This window comes from Mustelus asterias, chromosome 4, assembly GCF_964213995.1.
Source record: "Mustelus asterias chromosome 4, sMusAst1.hap1.1, whole genome shotgun sequence".
Classification (NCBI taxonomy): Eukaryota; Metazoa; Chordata; class Chondrichthyes; order Carcharhiniformes; family Triakidae; genus Mustelus; species Mustelus asterias.
Window position 1 is genome coordinate 60,517,547 of NC_135804.1, and position 21,545 is coordinate 60,539,091.

The 21,545-nt window shown below is 44.1% G+C and overlaps 1 protein-coding gene across 1 annotated transcript in view; it reads left to right on the forward strand.

Annotated features, from left to right (window-relative positions):
- The first annotated feature begins 4,141 nt into the window (after positions 1 to 4,141).
- Positions 4,142 to 21,545, forward strand: part of exoc3l1 (exocyst complex component 3-like 1) — a 74,611-nt gene continuing 57,207 nt past the window's right edge. Inside the window, exons 1-2 of the mRNA XM_078210289.1 lie at positions 4,142 to 4,297; positions 17,788 to 18,007. Coding sequence (XP_078066415.1) covers positions 4,142 to 4,297; positions 17,788 to 18,007 — 376 coding nt within the window. The remainder of the gene's footprint in view (positions 4,298 to 17,787; positions 18,008 to 21,545) is intronic.

Here is a 21,545-nt window from a genome sequence, read left to right on the forward strand (position 1 = left end):
ATTATAAATGGGCATCAGTTTTCCGACAATTTTGGTATTCAAACTTTGTGTCACCTGGCCACCTCTTCTGAACTGGTCTCATTCTCTCTCCCATCCCTTTCAAACTTGCCTGCTTCGTCCTCCGGTAAGGGCCTTGACCCTTCACACTGATTCAATGCAGTGGGAAAATGAGTCAGCGCCTTCAGGAAGGGAGGAAACTAGAGAGAAATAATCATATGGAAATTAAAAGAAACATGTCCAGATGCGAACACATAAAAAAAGGGAAAAATGAGAGGATGTTAGTTATTCAGAATTATTTTTAAATTGGGTTTTGAAAGGCCCAGATATGATTTCCTGTCTGTTGAGGTAACTGTGGATTGTAAACTATTGTTCCTATAGCTTGAGAGGTTTTTGTTTGCTATTTTAAATTAAATCTTCAGATGTTTTTGTGTTCAGGACCTAGGCCTCCCAAAGCTGTTAAAATGCTTGTATTAATCACATTTTAACTCTTAGCCTGTTAATCAGGCCAAAGGACAGTGCTTTCTCTAGGGATTCACTCGGCGGAGATCTCAACAACTCAGCTTGTCCCTTTTGGGCTTCCATCGCTAGAATATTGGAGCAATAAGATCAGGCTCGAGTAGCTGATTTACACCTAGTGAGGGACTTCTGCATTGCCAGAAGGATCCATCAATCAGACAAGACATTAAATCACGGTCCTGTCTGCCTACTTGGGTGAATGGTAAAGATCACAGAACACAGAAGATTTATAGAGCTATTACAGCACAGAAGGAGCTCATTCTGCCCATTGACTTCATGCCAGCTCTCTGTCACACAAACCAGTCAATCCCATTCCCTCACTGTATAATGGTGAGTTTATTTCCCGCAACTGCCTGCCCAGTTTCCTTTTGAAATCATTGATTGCCTCCATTTCTTCAGACACACTGGTAGTCAGCGATTCAAGGTTATGTCCACTCACTGCATATAAATACAACCTCCTCATATCTCCCTCACATCTCATGCCCAAAACCTTAAATCTGGGTTCCTGAGTACTTCTATGATCAGCCATTGGGAACAGTTTTTCCTTGCCAACTTTATCCAAACCTGTCATAATTTTGTACGCCTTCCTCTATCGCATCACCCCTGAATCTGCCCAGTCACAGTTCCTAGCTTCTCACCATTGGAAAATACACTGACCTGTCTTTCCTTGACATCAGTAGTGTCTCAGTGGCTAGCACTCTCAGCTCTGGGTCAGAAGGTTGTGGGTTCAAGTCCCACTCCGGAAATGTAGAACCATAGCATCCCTACAGTGCAAAAAGAGGCCATTTTGCCCATTGAATCCGCACCTACTCTCAGAAAGCATCCCACTCAGGCCTTCCCTCTGCCCAATCCCCATAACCCCGTGCATTGCCCATGGCCAATCCACCTAACCTGCACATCTTTGAACTGCGGGTGGAAACTGGAGCACCACGCACACACCGAGTGAGTGTGCAAACTCCACACAGACATTCACCCAAGGCCGCAATCAAACCCAGGTCCCTGGCATTGTGAGGAAGCGCTAACTTGCTAGAAAAAAAGCAGACTGGCACGTCAATACTGAGGGCAGTGCCGGATTTAGGCATAAGCTAAACAAGCTACAACTTAGGGCCTCACAATCCGCAGGGGCCTCACAAAATTTCAGAAGGTTTACAATGAAGAGAATATTTAAGAGCGGATACCAGAAAAGAAAAAGAAAGCACCAGCTTGAAGAGCAACTCAAAAAATTAACAAAATTACCAAAATCTATGAGCGAGATCAAGCCAGCCAAATGATAAATATGTAATCAGCAAATGCATTCATTTGAAAATAATTTGTATTTTTCACTTTAAATACCTTGCTATTAAATAATTAAAAGGCATAATTATGTTTTCAATTTTTTGTGGTGACCCAATGTCCTGTTTTGGTACGCACCTTTGTGAGACCTTTTGGTGTAACTTTTTAACAAGGGGCCTCCAAGCTTTATATAGTTTAGGGCCTCACCAAGTCTAAATCCGGCACTGACAGAGGGAGTACCACAAAGTTCAAGAGTCAGTACTGAGGGAGCACATCTTTGTTGGAGAGTCAGTACTGATGAAGCATTGCATTGTTTGAGTGTCAGCCCTGAGGGGGCACTGCACATTCGGAAGGTCATAACTAAGGGAGCATCGCACAGTTGGAGGGTCAGTCCTGAGGAAGCACCACACTGCCGGAGAGTAAGTATTGAGGGAGTGCTGCACTGTCGAAGGGTCAGTCCTGAGGGAGCAATACACTGTTGGAGGGTCAGTCCTGAGGGAGCACCACAGAGTCAGAGTCAGTACTGAGGGAGCACTGCATTATTGGAGAGTCAGTACTGAGGGAGCACTGTATTGTTGGAGAGTCAGTACTGAGGGAGCACTGCATTTTTGGAGAGTCAGTACTGAGGGAGCACTGTATTGTCGGAGAGTCAGTACGGAGGGAGCACTGCATTATCGGAGAGTCAGTACTGAGGGAGCACTGCATTATCGGAGAGTCAGTACTGAGGGAGCACTGCATTATCGGAGAGTCAGTACTGAGGGAGCACTGTATTGTCGAAGAACCAGTACTGAGGAAGCATTGCACTGTTGGTGTGACAGCAGTGAAAGTGCGCTGCACTGTCATTGGGTCAGTACTGAGAGAGCGCTACACTCAGGGGAGTGTGGAGGGAGAGACATTGCCTATAATCCAGAGGCACATCGAAACTTGTAACTGTCTAAAAGAGAGACATTAAAAATGCAAAGCACTGAATATTAAAAGACAGACAAACCCAAAACCTCTTGGAAATAAAAAATGGGTGAAATATTTCAAGACAAGGCTGCCCAGCCACTTTAGAGAGATTGCAAGAGACATCGGTGGTGTCAAGGAAGTTTTCTGCAAAGGGAACAGGCTGAAGGTTGCTCTCTCTCTCTCTCTCTTTTGGAATAAATGTGTTGCCCAACTCAAGAAGCCAACACTCCAAGAAACATACTAACAAACTGAGACCTCGGAATAATTACAATACCCTGTACATTAGACTGCTTCCAAAACAAAACAGCTAACCTAAATCAGCCACAGTGTTTAAAATCAATGCCTGAAGGACAATCAAAGGACACTTCACCATATATTCTTTCAACATTTTCACATTGGACTCCTTACTTCTGATATGTGTCAGCCTAAATGATAGCATGAGGGCTGAATGCTTGATGTCATGTTTTAATTATTTTTCTCTGGTTTAGTGGTTAATAAATTTACTCTTTTTTGACTCAAGAAAACTTTGATTGGCTTCTTGTTGCTCACTGTGTAAATAGTTAAATACGTTCTGATTTGCAAAAGGCACATCCATATGAAAAAGAAACTTAACCTTTTGTTGTGACCAGCTGAGGAGGTTGAATACAGAGGAGCCAATTGGAGAATGCCAGTGTTTTCATTAACTCCCCCAACATGCGCAGCTTCTGTTCCCCCACATGCCCATCTTCCCAGTCAGGATCTAAAGCTCCCCCCCCCTCCCCCGTACCTTGCTCAACAACTGAAGCCTCACCACGCCCCCCCCACCCCCCCCCCGCCGCCCAACTCATCAGCTCGCGTACTCCTTCTCCTTTTCCCCCAGATTGTCACTCTGAGATCACACAAAGTTGGTAGCATTAAATGGGGTCATTTTGGAAGCACTGTTCTGGATCAAGTTGAAATGGGAACTAAAGCTCAGTGGTTCTGGTAGAAGCCAAACTGAATATGAGCCAACAGGTAGTAGGTGAATAGATGTCACTTTTGATAAGTGTTGGATACATAATAAGCAAATCATCAAAACAAAATCTGTTCATGGAACTCAAGGGTCTCAAGCTGTACAGAGGGTTAAGGAAAATTGCACAATTGTCCTTTGGTTACTTTACATTGTTATATTTTTGGTGCATGAGGTTCTGGGCACTTGGTACAATGGAGTGATGACTGAATGTTGCAGTACGGCTTGGCTTGTGATGACCTTGAAGACTGATGATATATTTGTTCTGCTTTTGCAAGAAAGAAAGACTTGCTCTGTCTGCTCGCTCCGGCTAATCGGAATAATCATTCGAGTATTTCAAATGTGAAAGAGATATTTCTATTTTTAGAAAGGAGGGATATTTTTGAAACCATTGTCCACTCTGATTTTTCAGATGCTATGTGGCCAGAGTTCGAGAAAGCTGAAAAGTTGGCCCGAGGAGCTGCGTTAAAATGGGCCTCAGGAATCTTTTACCACCCAGATCAACTGGAGAGACTGGGCCAGTATCGCAAGAGGGAGACGCAAAGAACATCCTCTGTTCAGTCCAGATTAAAGGCAAGTATCTAACAGGACTGTAAGAGAGTGTGGGGTTAGCTGATGTCCAACCCATCCCAACCTGGGCTCCAGAACTCAGGTTGAGCTTCTGAAAAGTCATTCCCGTTCTCAGACCTCGGGAACTGACCCCATTCTGACTCCTTCAAAGAGTCAGTGTTTGCTGACTGCGCTGACAGTGAAATCTATGTTGCTGAGTGTGTGAGTGTGAGAGTGAGTGTGAGAGTGAGTATGTTTGTTAAAGGAGTGAATGTGATAGTGAAAGTAAATGACTGTGAGAGTGAAACAGTGAGTGTGAGTGAGTGTAAGAATGAGAGAGAGTGTAAATGTGTATGAGAGTGAAAGTGAGTGAGTGTGTGAGAGAGTAAGAGTGTGAGAGTGAGTGAGAGAGTGTGAATGCACTAGTGAGAGTGAGAGTGTGTTTGAGGCTGAGTGTGTGTGTGAGTGTGAGAATGAGTGTGTGTGTGAGTGTAAGAGTAAATGAGTGTGAGACTGTGTGAGACAGTCATTCACTGTGTCTTTGAGAGTGAATGTGTGTGTCAGTGTCAGTGTGAGTGTGAGTGTGAGAATGCATGAGTATGTGAGGGTGAATGTGAGTGTGGGTGAGAGTGTGTGTGAGCCTGTGTATGTGAGATAGTGTGTGTATGTGACTGTGAGAGTACATGTGTGTGAGTGTAATAATGTGTGAGAATGTGTGTTTGTGAAAGTGAGAGTGAGTGTGTGCGATAGTGAGTGTAAGAGTGTGTGAGAGTGAGTAAGGAGTGTGAAAGTGCATGTGTGTGAGAATGAAAGTGAGTGAATGTGTGTGAGTGAGTGAGTGAGTGTAAGAGTGTGAGAGTATGTGTGTGTGAAAGTGAGTGAGTGTATGTATCCGTGTGAGGGTGAGTGCGTACGTGAGTACGAGAGTGAATGTGTGAGTGTACGAGAGAGTGTGAGAGTGAGTGTGAGACAGTCATTGACCGTATCTTTGAGAATGAACGTGTGAATGTAAGAGTGAGTGTGAGAGTGTTTGTGAGAGTGAGTGAATGTGAGACTGAAAGTCTGTGTGTGAGTGAGTGCGATTGAATGTTTATGTGAGAGAGTCTGCGAGTAAGTGTGTGTCATTGTGTGTGTGAGAGAGTGTTGGCGAAATCTTACCAAAGAGCGGCAAGGTGTTGTTTCTGGCAAGAAAACTGATATGTTTCTCTTCAGCAAAGTAGTCCGTTTTCTCTCCAGATTCTGCCACTCTGTCAAAAAATCAAGGGGGTGTGATTCACTCTGACATAGGTCAGGAGTGCTGGCGTGTTTAAGTCAGGACTTAAACACGCCAGCAAAGCCTGGTTGCTTAGAAATCAGGGCACCATCTTTAAAGAGCGCCCCAAAACTCCAATAAACCTCCCCCCAACCACCAACCTCCCATCCGCAATGGCTATCACCAGCATCTGGCAGCCCACATATGCTTGTCAGACCGCTCCCGGCCCACAAGCATAGAAGCAGTAACTCTGCCTCCATGAGGCTCCCACTGGGACATGCCCCTTGGCACAGGTTGGCACTGCCAGGGTGTTACTGCCTGCCCTGTCCCTCTCCCCGAAGGTGATACTTACCTTTACGCCCCCGGGGAGACCCACACATCTGCATGAACCTGCTGTGAACCACGCCGACATGGTGTCACGGCATGGTGTCAATATATGGCGGGGGTGTCAAGATATGGCAGGGGGAGATGGGTTAATAGTATTGAAATGCATGCTAATGCATGCAAAGGATGTTCATGCCCGCTATGGGGCAAGGGGCAGGGAAGATCCAAAGTCACGTTCTCACCAGCGAGAACTGCGACTTCTGAATCTTGAGCTCCCACTGGCAATCTCGCAGACAGCGAGTGGGAACCCAAGATTTCCTTCATTGTGTATGAGTGTGTGATTATGTATATGAGAGAGAGAGAGTGTGTGTGTGTGTGTATGTGAATGCATGCATGTGTGTGAATGGGATTATGAGAGAGTCTGTGATTGTATAAGTGAGAGAGTGTACACGTGTGATTGTGTGTGTGTGTGTGTATTAGTGAGAGCATGATTTTGTGTGTGAGAGTGTGAGAGTATTTATGAATCTGTATGTGAGTGAGTTTATGTAAGAGTGTGTGAGTGAGTGTGTGAGTGCATGCATGTGTAAGGGTGAGTATGTGGGAAAATGTGTGTGTGAGTAAGCGTGTAAATATGTGTGAGTGTGGTTGTTTGTGCGTGTGAGAGACAGTGTGGGCCCGATTTTACCATTGCAACGGGCGCGAAAATGTGGTAAAGTCGGGCGTGAGGCCATTAACGCGATCTGCGCCCGCGTCTACGCAGATGCCCACTTTACCAAGGCCCAAAAATGGCCACGATCCGATTCGCGCCCGAAATGGCGCAATGGCGATTTAAATGCATTTGCATGATGTTCTCTGCACTGAAAGTGAAACGGCAGCCCCTGCAAACACCCTAATGACATCATCATCAAATCATGAGATCAGCTCTTAAAGCAACCATGCAACTTCTTAAATATATAACATCCCTCCCCCTTTACTTCTGTGGTCATAATGACAAATCACTATGGTGTTATATAATCAGATTAATAATCTTCTAGACACAGTAATATGCATCATTAATCATTATACACAGTCAATAAGAAAGTCGATCAGGAGGACGTCTATTCCTCTTTGGTTGTATATGATGTTAGGGAATTAGGCTATCCTTGACCCTAGAAAGATAATTTTGAACTTCAGTAGACACTTCTCCTCTTGGAGCTAATTCTGCATCATTCTCACATGGTATAATAGCATAGAAACAATCACCAGGCAATTCAGATTCAAGTAAGTCTTCCGCACTAGTATTCACAACACTAGGGACTAAAGAAGTTGGGACTTCTGGAAATGATTCTGAGAAATCATTTGAAGATGACAATTGCTCAGCATGACGTTGCCAAACTAGTTCATCTTTGGTTTAATTGGACCTGTTTTTGCTAAAACAATGGCTGGTCCCCATTTCTCACTCATGGCATGTTAACACTCGATCTCCTTGTTGAAATGAGCATTATCTTGCTTTTACTTCTCATCTAGCAACTTAAGATTGTTGTTGACACTCTACTATCTCTGAAGTTTCTGAGGTAATAATAAATCAAGAACCGTAATAAGAAATAGGAGCAGGAGTAGGCCATCTAGCCCCTCGAGCCTGCCCCGCCATTCAATAAGATCATGGCTGATCTGACGTGGATCAGTACCACTTACCCGCCTGATCCCCATAACCCTTAATTCCCTTACCGATCAGGAATCCATCCATCCGCGCTTTAAACATATTCAGCGAGGTAGCCTCCACCACCTCAGTGGGCAGAGAATTCCAGAGATTCACCACCCTCTGGGAGAAGAAGTTCCTCCTCAACTCTGTCTTAAACCGACCCCCCTTTATTTTGAGGCTGCGTCCTCTAGTTTTAACTTCCTTACTAAGTGGAAAGAATCTCTCCGCCTCCACCCTATCCAGCCCCCGCATTATCTTATAAGTCTCCATAAGATCCCCCCTCATCCTTCTAAACTCCAACGAGTACAAACCCAATCTCCTCAGCCTCTCCTCATAATCCAAACCCCTCATCTCCGGTATCAACCTGGTGAACCTTCTCTGCACTCCCTCCAATGCCTATATATCCTTCCTCATATAAGGGGACCAATACTGCACACAGTATTCCAGCTGCGGCCTCACCAATGCCCTGTACAGGTGCATCAAGACATCCCTGCTTTTATATTCTATCCCCCTCGCAATATAGGCCAACATCCCATTTGCCTTCTTGATCACCTGTTGTACCTGCAGACTGGGCTTTTGCGTCTCATGCACAAGGACCCCCAGGTCCCTTTGCACGGTAGCATGTTTTAATTTGTTTCCATTGAGATAGTAATCCCATTTGTTATTATTTCCTCCAAAGTGTATAACCTCGCATTTATCAACGTTATACTCCATTTGCCATATCCTCGCCCACTCACTCAGCCTGTCCAAATCTCTCTGCAGATCTTCTCCGTCCTCCACACGATTCACTTTTCCACTTATCTTTGTGTCGTCTGCAAACTTCGTTACCCTACACTCCGTCCCCTCCTCCAGATCATCTATATAAATGGTAAACAGTTGCGGCCCGAGTACCGATCCCTGCGGCACGCCACTAGTTACCTTCCTCCAACCGGAAAAACACCCATTTATTCCGACTCTTTGCTTCCTGTCGGATAGCCAGTCCCCAATCCACTTTAACACACTACCCCCAACTCCGTGTGCCCTAATCTTCTTCAGCAGCCTTTTATGGGGCACCTTATCAAACGCCTTTTGGAAATCCAAAAACACCGCATCCACCGGTTCTCCTCCATCAACCGCCCTAGTCACATCTTCATAAAAATCCAACATGTTCGTCAAGCACGACTTTCCCCTCATGAATCCATGCTGCGTCTGATTGATCGAACCATTTCTATCCAGATGCCCTGCTATCTCCTCCTTAATAATGGATTCCAGCATTTTCCCTACTACAGACGTTAAGCTGACCGGCCTATAGTTACCCACCTTTTGTCTCCTTCCTTTTTTAAACAGCGGCGTAACATTAGCCGTTTTCCAATCAACCGGCACTACCCCAGAATGCAACGAGTTTTGATAAATAATCACTAACGCATCCACTATTACCTCTGACATTTCTTTCAATACCCTGGGATGCATTCCATCCGGACCCGGGGACTTGTCCACCTTCAGTCCCATTAGTCTACCCAGCACTGCCTCTCTGGTAACATTAATCGTATTAAGTATTTCTCCTGCTGCCAACCCTCTATCGTTAATATTTGGCAAACTATTTGTGTCCTCCACCGTGAAGACCGACACAAAAAACTTATTTAAAGACTCAGCCATATCCTCATTTCCCACTATTAACTCCCCCCTCTCGTCCTCCAAGGGTCCAACATTCACTCTAGCCACTCTATTCCTTTTTATATATTTATAAAAACTTTTACTATCATTTTTTATATTAATTGCTAGCCTAGCTTCATAGTCTATCCTTCCTTTCTTTATCGCTTTCTTAGTCTCTCTTTGTTGTTTCTTAAATTTTTCCCAATCACTTGTTTCTCCACTATTTTTGGCCACTCTGTACGCAGCTGTTTTTATTTTAATACTCTCCTTTATTTCCTTCGTTATCCACGGCTGGTTCTCCCTTTTCTTACAATCCTTGTTTTTTGCTGGAATATATTTTTGCTGAGAACTGAAAAGGATCTCCTTAAAAATCCTCCACTGTTCCTCAGCTATCCTACCTGCCAGCCTGCTCTCCCAGTCTACCTTAGCCAATTCATCCCTCATCCTATCATATTTCCCTCTGTTCAAACAGAGGACACTGGTTTGAGACCAAACTTTCTCCTCTTCCATCTGAATCAGAAATTCGACCATATTGTGGTCACTAGACCCAAGAGGGTCCTTCACAATAAGATCCTTAATTCTACCTACCTCGTTACACAATACCAGATCCAAAATAGCTCGTTCCCTCGTCGGTTCCGTAACATGCTGTTCAAGGAAACTATCCCGACAGCATTCTAAGAACTCTTCCTCCATTCCACCCTTACCGACTTGAGTCTGCCAGTCAATGTGCATGTTGAAGTCCCCCATGATTATTGCCGTTCCGTTTTTACACGCATCCCTTATCTGCTTGTTTATAGCCCTCCCTACCTCAACATTATTATTTGGGGGCCTATATACCACACCTACTAGTGTCTTTCTCCCTCTACTATTCCTCATCTCTACCCATAACGATTCCACGTTTTGTTCCTCAGAGCCTATGTCATCCCTCAGTACTACCCTGATATTATCTCTTATTAATAGCGCGACCCCACCACCTTTTCCTTCCTGTCTATTCTTCCTAAACGCCTGATACCCCTGGATATTCATCTCCCAGTCCTGGTCACCTTTCAGCCACGTTTCTGTAATGGCCACTAGATCGTACCCACTTGTGCTGATTTGCACCATCAACTCATTCACCTTGTTCCGAATGCTTCGTGCATTCAGGCAAAGTGTCCTTATTCCAGCTTTTATCTGAATCCGCTTTGATGAGTCGCGAACACCGTCTCCCTCTACTCCCTTATCTAAATTACCGCCTTCATTCACTTGCACCCTCTCCTCTACCATTAATTTTGTAATTCCCCTTACCCCTGCATCCTCCCCCCCATCAATTAGTTCCTTGATCCTGGTCAACTCTTCTAGCTCCCCTCCCCCCAACCTATCTAGTTTAAATTCTCCCCAGTAGCCTTAGCCAACCTACCGGCCAGGATATTGGTCCCCGTGTGATTCAAGTTCCACCCGTTTTTTGTATACAGATCACCCCTGCCCCTAAAGAGGTCCCAATGGTCCAGGAACCTGAATCCCTGCCCCCTGCACCAGTCCCTCAGCCACACATTCATCCTCCACCTCACTCCATTCCTGCCCTCACCTTCCCGTGGCACAGGCAGTAATCCTGAGATTACTACCTTTGCTTTCCTCTTTCTCAGCTGTCTCCCTAATTCCCTGTACTCCCTTTTCATGACCCCTTCTCCCTTCCTACCCACATCAGCGGTACCAATATGTACCGCTACCTCAGGCTCCTCTCCCTCCCACCTCAGGATTTCTGGGACGCGACTAGCGACATCCTGGATCCCGGCCCCAGGGAGGCAGACCACCATGCGAGAATCCCGCCTACCTCCGCAGAAACGCCTGTCTGTCCCCTTCACCATCGAGTCCCCGATTACTACTGCCTTCCTCCTCTTTTCCTTAGCCCTCTGAGTTACAGGGCTGGACTCCACTGCGGAGACACGGCCACTGCTGCTTCCCCCAGGCGGGCTGTCCCCCCCAGCAGTACTCAAGCAGGAGTACTTGTTGTGCAGGGGCAAATTCTCCGGGGTGCTCTCAACCACCCTAGCCTTACCCTTCCTGGCCGTCACCCACTTGGCCTCTTCCCGTGGCCCTGGTGTGACCACCTGATGATAGCTCTTGTCTATCACCTCCTCATTCTCCCTCATCAGCCTAAGATCCTCGAGCTGTAGTTCCAGCTCCCTAACACGGTCTCTCAGGAACCGCAGCTCGACACACCCCTCACAGATGTGGATGTCCGGGAGGCCAGATGCCTCCAGGACCTCCCACATCCTACACTGGGAACAACACATTGGTTTCACACTCATACTGGACACTTTATGTCAAGTAAGACAGTGAAAAGTTAATAAGAATGTAAGGAAACAAAAACTCACCCCTGCTCGTCCAAGCCCTGTGAGCCAAAGCCCTGACAGCTCACTCAACTTCCCACTCACTCTGCTGCCCGCTACGATGCTGCCCGCTGTATACTTTGGTGCACTTTTAAACCCTCCAAAACTTCCCCTGGCCACTCCTGGCCTATATCACGTAATGCAAGCGAGCTTTGGGTATAAGATGCCATAAAGCTATTCACATGACATGATAATGAACCTTGCTCTCTTGAAGCTTTTAAAAATGTTTTATGGATTGTATGAATATTTAAGCTAATCCATTGGTTGATGAATGATAAGGGGCAGATTTTATAAGCTGAATACCATTTACTTTGAGATAATCCTGAAGCTCTTGTGAAGTAAACTGTGAACCATTATTGCTAACCATCTGTTGCAGTTTAGCAAATATTGCAAAAATTTCATCAAGTTTTTCAATGGTTTGTTCAAATGTAGTAAATCTCATGATAGCAACTTCTGGCCACTTTGAGTGTACATCATTTATGACTATGAATGTGTAACCCTTAAATGGACCAGCAAAATCAACAGGCAATTGTTGCCAAGGCATTTTAGGTCACTCCTAAGGGTGTAAAGGAGACAATAGTGGTATTTCTTATCTGTACACAGAATTGACATGTTCCACTTTTTCTTCAGACCCAACCATCAAAACTAACTACGTGCTAATTCCTTCATCCAGACTATTCCTGAGTGTTCTTCATGTAGTTGTTCAAGGACTCTTCCACACAGACTAGGAGGAATGATCACTCTGATTCCCCACAACAGATCTCCACTTGGACAGTCAACTCAAGCTTTCTTGACACATACACTTTTATATCACGATGGGCATGAAGCATTCTAGCTATCGTTTCTTTCAATACCATATTCCTCACCTTCCCCATCATGGGATCATTTCTGGTATGTCTCTGAACTTGAGAAGATGTCACAGGCAAATAATCTACTGGCGAAAAATAAAGAATAGTAGCAAAATTAGCTGGTGGTATCTGCTCAATAGGTAAATATAAGCATGATAATGCATCAGCATTAGCATGGCACTCTGATTGATGATTCTTTATATCATAGGAGTTTGCAGATAAGATCAGTGATCATCCTTGGAATCGCCTACAATTATACAGACCAAAAATAATAGTTAAGTGTCGACAATCAGTCAATAATGTGAAATGACGATCAAGTAAATAATGAAACCTTTGTATGCCAAAAATTATACTTAATGCTCCTTTTTCTAGCTGAGTTAGACGTTAGATCCAGCACTAGCCAGAGTTATGATATGTGAGGCTGTTGTCCCTCCATAAGGTGAAGCGTCGCCAGCAAGCAGTGTTGGTAGCTTTGGATTAAAATGAACCAATACTTCAGACTTTTGCAAAGCATCTTTGACGTCCTTGTATGCTTTCTCACAGTCTGTTGTCCAATCCCATGACTGTTTCACACATGGTAAATTATGCAATGGCTTCAATAATGTAGCTAAGTTAAAAACAAACTTGCCATAATTGTCTAGGAAGGACTTCAATTGCATCACATTCGTCGGTTGCAATGCTTATAAAATAATATCCATTTTTTTTGGTGTTTTATATAGGCCTTTACTATCAATGGACTGATGTTTGGAAGAAGTCACATTTTTCTTTCTTGATATGCAGGCCATGTGCTTGAAGACGTTCCAATGGTGCTTCTAAATTATTCAAGTGTCCTTGTTCACTGGACCTTGTAATTAAAATATCACTCAGATAACTGGACATCGATCTTTGGAATTAGGGCTGGTGCAGATGTTATTCCAAAAGGCAATCTTTTATAACAAAAAAGATCTTTATGTGTAACAATAGTAAGTAATGGTTGTGATTCAGCAGATACATTCATCTATAAATATACTTGCAAAAGATCGATTTTGCTAAATTTCTGCCAACCTGATAACCGAGCAAACAAAATCTTCAATTAAAGGAAGCCGATATTGACCAACACACAACACCGGATTTATAGTTGTTTTAAAATCACCACAAACATGAACTGAACAATCTGATTTCATGATAGCGAGCCCAGTCACTCATTGTAACTCTTTCTAACACACCAGTGTTAACAAGTTGTACTAATTTTTCTTTGACCTTCGCACAAAATTGAAATGGCACCGGTCTTGCTTTGAGACTGTTTGGTTGACTATTAGGCCTTACCTTGAGTTTCTGTTCAACTCTCTTCATTCAGCCAAGTGTTGACCAATCTGTTGACAGCACTCCAGTTAAGCTTTATCTTCTCCAACTATAATCTCCATAATAGAGCTGGAAAATTACCACAGACCTGATGGAAAGGCAACTCTACTATTTGCTTTGAACTCTATGTTGACCATGATGTAACCTTTTAATGGCACGACCTCTTCTGTCTTTCTCCTTAAAATCACATCACCTTGTTTTAAGGGATTTTGTTTCAGCTTTTGCTGGTCTGCAGTCTCAGGAATTAAAGATACAGCAGCACCAATATCAACCTCCATCCTAATAGGTTGCCCACATAACTTCGGAATCACCCAGAATCTATGTGATTCACCATGTATAGATAAGTCCTTCAGCTGGAGCTCTTCATCATATTTCTGGACATTTTCTTCTTCACGGTTGTAATTCTTTTCTTCCATGTTGTAAATTTTTTTTTACTTTTATTTTTGTAGAATGCAACCTGTTCTTCTTCTTGAATATATCCAGATTCCTCTTAATATTATTCTCAAGGGAAGCTGGTCTAGCCCAACAAGTTTTTGCAATGTGACCCGTTTTACCACAATTGTTACATTGACTATCCTTGCTCCATCATTCATTCACTGTTTAGACCATTTTGACACATCTGTGACGTGCTTGTTGCTGTTTTGAGTTCTTACGGGCAGTTACCAACTTGTGGATCTGCATTCCTGCACCAAATTGTATAGCCTCTTTAGTAGCCAGTTTCATCGACACTGCGATTTCCACTGCTGTCTTTAAAGCCAAGGCATGTTCAGTAAGCAATTTTCTTTGGATAGCCTCATTGTGGAGACCACGAACTAGATGACCTCGAAGAGAACCTTTTAATGACCAATGACCAAACTCACATTGTGGCAGCCTTTTTAAGGTTGTCAAAAACTCAGCAATGCTTTCGCCTTCCACTTGATTCCTTTGGTGGAACCTGAGCTGTTTCGCAATAATCGATGGCTTTGGAGAGTGATGCTCTTCAAGGATCTTTGTCAAGTCATCAAAGGCGTTGGTTCCTGGCTTTGCTGGATGAATCATGTTCTGTAGCAAATTGAAGGTTTTACTCCCTATTGTACTGAGAAAAACTGGTAAGAGAAAACTGTTTGCAGTTTTGTTCACTTGTACAAAGCACTGAAACAGTTCTGCATAGGGACTCCATGATTCATTTACTTCACTGGAAGGGCCCATGGATCCTAATTGACCCGTTATTTCTTTTGCAGGCACTAGTGACTCAAGACTGCTCAGTATATATTTTTATTTACTGTCTTCCCAGTCTTCCCTTTTTATCTTGGAGACCATTGTCTTGATTTTTTTTCAAATGACCCCAGCTATACAGCAAAGCATCCACTTTGCAGATATGGCAGATACTGCTTGGAGTCTCACCGTTTTCTTATCAGAGAAACTCCTCTTTAAAACCACACAGAGCCATTTTTTCTTACTTGTCTTCCTGCACTGGCACTTCAATCTTTAATCCTAGCTTTTCCCTAGCATTCTAATATTCAAAGTGTGAGGGGCCACTATGTTTTTTCCTTCAACTTAGGATTCTCAATGTTCTTGCTGAAACAAAATCCCAACTCACCTCCAATTTTCTTTCTGTAATGTCCTAACTATGTTAGGGGTTGTGGGCTTTACACAGAAAGAAAAGACTTTGTTTGCACATGTAGATTCAAACTACGTTCCCTGCTCTGCACAGAGTACAAAACTGAAAGTGAAACAGCAGCCTCTGCAAACACCCTAATGACATCAACATCGGATCACGTGAACAGTTCTTAAAGCAACCATGCAACCCTTTAAATATATAGCTGTGTGTGTGTGTGTGTTTAAATGTGTTTGTGAGTTTGTGAGTGCATGTATGGAAATGAACTGAACTAGGACTGGGCTCTGATGCTCCAATGAACAAAGTGACCGAGGATAGCCCCAGTACCTAAGCTCACTCACGAAGAATTGCTCACTGGTGGAAAACAATGGAAACATTTAAAACAAATATTTCATAGTGAACAACAAGCCAAGTACTCCTGTTATTTTCAGTACCAACTGAGGAATAATACACACAAGCAGCCTGAGATTGGTGGAACATTGCAGTTCAGGGAGGTCTCAAGCTCAATCGTTCTCTGTATCCAATTAGTTGCTCTCATCCAACATGATGATGGGGCTTAACGAGCATTGGGTCAGGGACAAGAAAGACAGGGCAAGAATTCATATCCCACTTCTGGTCCTGATGGAAAGTATAGTCATCACGTCATAGAGTCATTTACTGCCTAGAAGGAGCCCTTTTGATGCATCGAGTCTATGCAGGCATTTTGTGAAGCAGTCCTGTCAGTCCTATTCCCCACTCTCTCCCCATAGCTTTGCAAGTTTATTTTCTCCAAGTGCCTACCCAGTTTCCTTTTGAAATCATTCATCATTCCTGCTTCCACCACCCTCATATCCAGCGAGTTACGGGTTATTACGCTCACCAAGTAAAAATGTTCTTTCTCACATCGCTAATGGGAACAGGTTTTCCTTTGCCAGGATTCTGTAGCCCCACCCAGGCAGGACCGCGCACCACCACCCTCCCCCCCCCACCCCCATTTAAGGGAAACAACCCCAATTTATCCAACCAAAACTTGTAACTAAACTCCCAGCCCCACCATCAGTGGAGCCATTTTGGTAAAACTCTTTTGAACCCTCTCAAGAACAGGCATGATATTGCTTTAATTAATAAGCATGCAAATTGGGTCAACTACTCAGTGAGGCATCCATCAGTGCCTTTGGGAAAAAGGAAACTAATTGCTTTAAAAAGGTGTTAATACTCCAATTAAGAGCAAAAGCAGTTATTGTATCATTGCTTTAGTCCCTTTGGTATCTTGGAGTGGAAGAAGCTGGTCTGAAAACTCTGTAGCCATGGAGATGTTCAGACTGTCACAGTCCTGAGAGGTCAGCTTAAGGAATGCTCGGCCTGCCCCCTCACACTGTGATCTCCGACCTTTGACCTGGTTTGCTGCCAACTGTACAGCTCGAATACAGGGATGAGGAATGTGAGTTTTCAAGTCTCATATTAATAAGGTAAATCTATTCTGCAAAAAGAAGTATTTTAAATATTTCCACAGGAAGGATGTCTCAGCAAACAACATCCCCACACCTCCTGACTATTTATGGAAAAATGAATCCAAATCTCTTCAATGTCAAGGTACAAACATACATATGAGTTAGGAATAGGAGTAGGCCATTCAGCCCCTTGAGCCTGCTCTGAAACTAATCACTAATTATAAAATATGTTTATAAAGCAGGAATCCAGACAATTACTATATTTAGACGTCCTTGGACTATTCTCATTGATGTCAATCCAACCTCCATGAACAGGACTCTCAAGACTTCATCGCTTTAGGAAGGATGTCAAGGCCTTGGAGAGGAAGGCAGAGAAGATTTACTGGAATGGAATGAGGAACTACAGTTATGCGGAGAGATTGGAGAAAGTGTGATTATTCTCCTTAAAGCAGAGAAAGTTGAGGAAAAACAGTAGTGCTCAACATTATGATGGATTTAGGTAGAGAAGATAATGAGAAACTGTTTCCATTGACAGGAGGGTGAGTAACCACAGGACGCAGACTTAGGATCAATGGCAAAAGTGGAGAGAAGTTTTTTTGAACATAAGTTATGATCTGGAATACACTGCAAAAGATTGAATAGTAACTTTCAAAAGAGAATTGTAAATGTATATGCTTGAAAAAAACATTTTCTGTATTATGGGGAAAGATCAGGGGAGTGGGGCTAATTGCACAGCTATTTTAAAGAGCCAGAATAGACATGATGGGCAGAATGGCTTCCTTGTGTGCTGTAAGAATCAATGACATTGGGGAGGGGCTTGATGTGTGAATGCCACATAGCCTGAGAGCGCCTGTAGTTTAGACTGCCATTGCTTCTTACATTTCCATATTTAATTGTTCTCTATTTGGTCACTCGTTAGTTCAGCTCGTTGAGTACAGTAGCGTTGGGCATTGACCTCTTGGCAGAAGAGGAATCTTTCAGCCTTTCCAACTTAAAGTCTAAATGAAGACTGAGATAAAAGTTTCTTTCTCTCTCCACAGTCTGCTGTTCAGTCTTATCTGGAAGGGGTTGGAACTGGCCTTGGACAGCTAAGGGCGTCTCTTGATGATGTTAGAAGCATACGGCACACATTGGTTGATGTCCGTGAAGACTGGCAGAGTAAAGTCAATGGATTTGAAGGCTTGGGGCAGCTCAGCAGCCTAGTTTCTGATCATGTCCAGTTGGCCACTGCGGTACACAATCTGCAACAAGTGTTCTCAGGTAAGGGGGACTGTTATCTGGACTGTTTACAATGTCCATGTTGCTGTCTAATTAATTCTCCTGTTACAGGGAATACCACACATACATTCTCCGATGGGGGTGAATTCAAATGAGCAGGCCCACTGTCTGAGGCTGAGGAGGAGGTCAGAGACTGGAAATTCTGCGGCTAGTAACTCATCTCCTGATCCCCCAAAGCCTGTCCATCATCTACAAGGCAGACATCAGGAGTGTGATGGAATACCCTCCATTTGTCTGAATGGGTGCAGCTTGCACAACACTCAGGAAGCTCAAAACTATCCAGGATAAAGTGGCCCACTTGATTGGTACCCCTTCCACAAACATTCATTCCCACCACAACTGATGAGCAATGGCAGCCATGTGTACCATCTACAAGATGCACTGCAGCAACTCACCAAAGTTCCTCAGATAACACCTTCCAAACTCATGGCCGCTACAATTGAGAACGACAAGGGCAGCAGATACCTGAGAACACCACCGCCTGCAAGTTCCTGTCCAAGTCACTCACTTGGGGGTGGGATGCAGGGGAGTTGGAGAATAAAAGTGAAGGCCGGGTTTAGGGTGGAGAGCATGAGAGTATATGACAAAGGAGATGATTGGTGCCAGCCTTCCATCGTGTAAGACAATGGTTTGCGCCGTGTTGTCAAATCTGCGTTAAACATTACCTGCCCACTCTAATCTAGCAATCTCTGCTGTACCTGCTGCAGAGGAAGACAGTGAACTGAGAAGGTGCACAATTCACTGGCCCTTTTCCTCTCAGTCCTCTCCCGCTCACCTCTTCCAAAGACCTTCTGAACAGTCAGCGTCTCGAGATCATGGCCATTAAAGAATGTCTCTCAGTTGTCAGTATCAATGATCCATCTCAATATCGCACTTGCAGGTGTCCTTGTAGCAAAGGTATGGATGTCCAGATTATCATGAGGCAGTGGCCAGTTCAATATAGAATGTCTTGGATATACAACCATCATCCATCCGATGAACTAAGCACGGACACCATTGGCTTAGCAATGAGTGTGTGCTTATGAAATTAGCAACTCCAGGACCTCTGCGTTAGTAACTTTGTCCTGTCAAGAGATACTAGGGATACGCCTGAGATAGTGGAGGTGAAAACTTCAGTCTTTTGTCCTGCTGAGTATATGTTGCCCAAGTCTCACTACTGCAGAATAGAATGCAGGCTTGGTAAACTCACAGTTTGGCATTCTCAGTCAGGCTGCTACTGTTCCACAATTTCTTATTCAATTTTTAAGTTTATTTATTAGAGTCACAAGTAGGCTTACACTGCAATGAAGTTACTGTGCAAACCCCCTAGTCGCCACCCTCCGGTGTCTGTTCGAGTACACTGAGGGAGAATTTAACATGGCCAATGTACCTATCCAGCACATTTTTTGGATTGTGAGAGGAAACTGGAGCACCCGGAATAAACCACGCAGACACAAGTGATCCGAGCCAGGAATCGAACCCTGGCACTATGAGGCAGTAGTGCAAACCAAAGTTTCACCGTGCCGCCCAACTGGAGACATAACACCTACAGCTTTTGTGATGTGTGTGTTTATTTCAGCATCAAGTGAGAGATTGCTGGTGATGGTGGAGCCTAGATATGTGAAAAGATCAACAATCTCCACTGTCACATTGTCAATGCTGAGAGATGGTGATATGGTAGCATCCTGGACCGTGATATCTGTTTTCCTGATGCTGAAGGTCAAACCAAATCCTTTACAGATGTGAAAGAGTCTGTCCATTTGCTACTGAAGATATTCCTCTGTATGAAATGTGCGGCATTGTCAGTGTAGAGCAACTCTTTGATGAGGATTCGGTGCAATGTTGTCTTGGATCCCAGCTTGACAAGGTTAAACAGCTTTCTGTCAGTTCTGGAATGTATGTAGACCCCTCTGTGAATGACCTGAAGGCTTATGACAGCAGCAAAGAGAGGAATATGCCAAGGAGTGTCAGTTCAAGAACACAACCCTGTTTGTTCCCACTGCGGATCTCAAGGGGATCCAATGTTGCTCTGTTATTGCTGACCTTACCCACCATGTTGTCCTGGAAAGAGGAGATCACATTGAGCAGCTTCAATGGCAGCCAATATTCTCCAGCAGCTTAGATAGACCGCCTCAGCTCACACCGTCAAATACCTCGGTGAGATCGATAAGGTAAATATATAGTTGTCTTCTTTGTAAACGGAATTCCTTTTGGAGCTTCTGGACTGAGGTGATCATGCCAATTGTAGACCTTCCAGCTCTGAAACCACACTGAGATCTGGGGTAAATGCGTTCGGCCAGGATCTGCAATCTAATAAGGGCAACATGGGCAAACACTTTCCCATGATGCTCAGCAGGGAGCTGTGTCAATAGTTGTTGCAATCACTGTGGTCGCCCATGTTTTTGTACAGGGTCGCAATCCTTGCATCACACACACCCTGGAGCACTGCCCCTCCCTCCTGCAAAGACAGAGATGTTTGTGAAGATGCTACAGGAGTGCTGGCTTCCTGTGGTTGACGAGTTCAAACAGTGTGGAATCAGCACCTGATTTTGCTCATGGCAAGCGAGTCATTAGCTTTGGTCAACTCCTCCTCCAGTGGGTTCAATATCCATCTCTGCCATGACAAGCAGGCTTTTTCTGGTGCCTGGAACTTCCTCAGTGACAGTTTTCTCCTTGGGGTACAAGTTAAGTTAGTGTTTCACCCATTTCTCCAAGTGTTTATTGCAGTCGCAGTGAGGACCCTCCCTGCCTTTGTTTTCAATGGAACTGTTTTCTTTGCTGATGGATCTGTTGCCTTTTTGATCTCTTCATACATGCCCCTAGCATTTCCTGTGTTGAAGGATGTCTGGATATTCTCAGAGTTGTAACCAGTGATCACTGGCACAATGCTGAGCGGTTTGTTGGATTTTACTTTGAGCAGCTCTTAGTGCATTCAGAGCATTCTTGCTCGGATCTCTCTTGTAGTTAACGAGAGTGGATCACTGGGCTCCAATAACAAGTTTCATCATAGCTATGTTAGCCTCGAACCAGTTGCACTTTTCCGCTCTTGTTTCCCATATATTGAGAGTGCAGCGTTGTAGATGGTGCCTCTAAGTATTTTCCATTTCATTTCTGCTCCCTGTGTGGGAATGCCAGAAAGCGCCTGTTCAGTTGAGTCACAGAACTGTTGGATTTATCTGGGTTGGCTGTATGGCTGGTGTTGATGCAAAGACGGCATTACTGCTTTGAATGAAAAATACTTTTAAGAGTTGCATCCTCACCCAGTGCACACCATGGAGTAATCTGTATCACAATCAGTGCTGTATTAGCTGCATGTGTTGCAAATGCTGTTCAGAGAGTCATACCTCGTGATGATCCAACCCAACTGATGCCAATGCCCTGATCTGGAGTGTCCTGAAAGAAATTGTTAGTTACAGAAAGCTCATGGGAGCTGCAAGGTTCAAGTTGTCTCTGTCTGTTATCGTTTATCTTTCCTTGGCTATGATGTCCGACGCAGGAAGGCCATGCTTCATGGTCTGCTCTTTTGATGAAATGCCCCAAT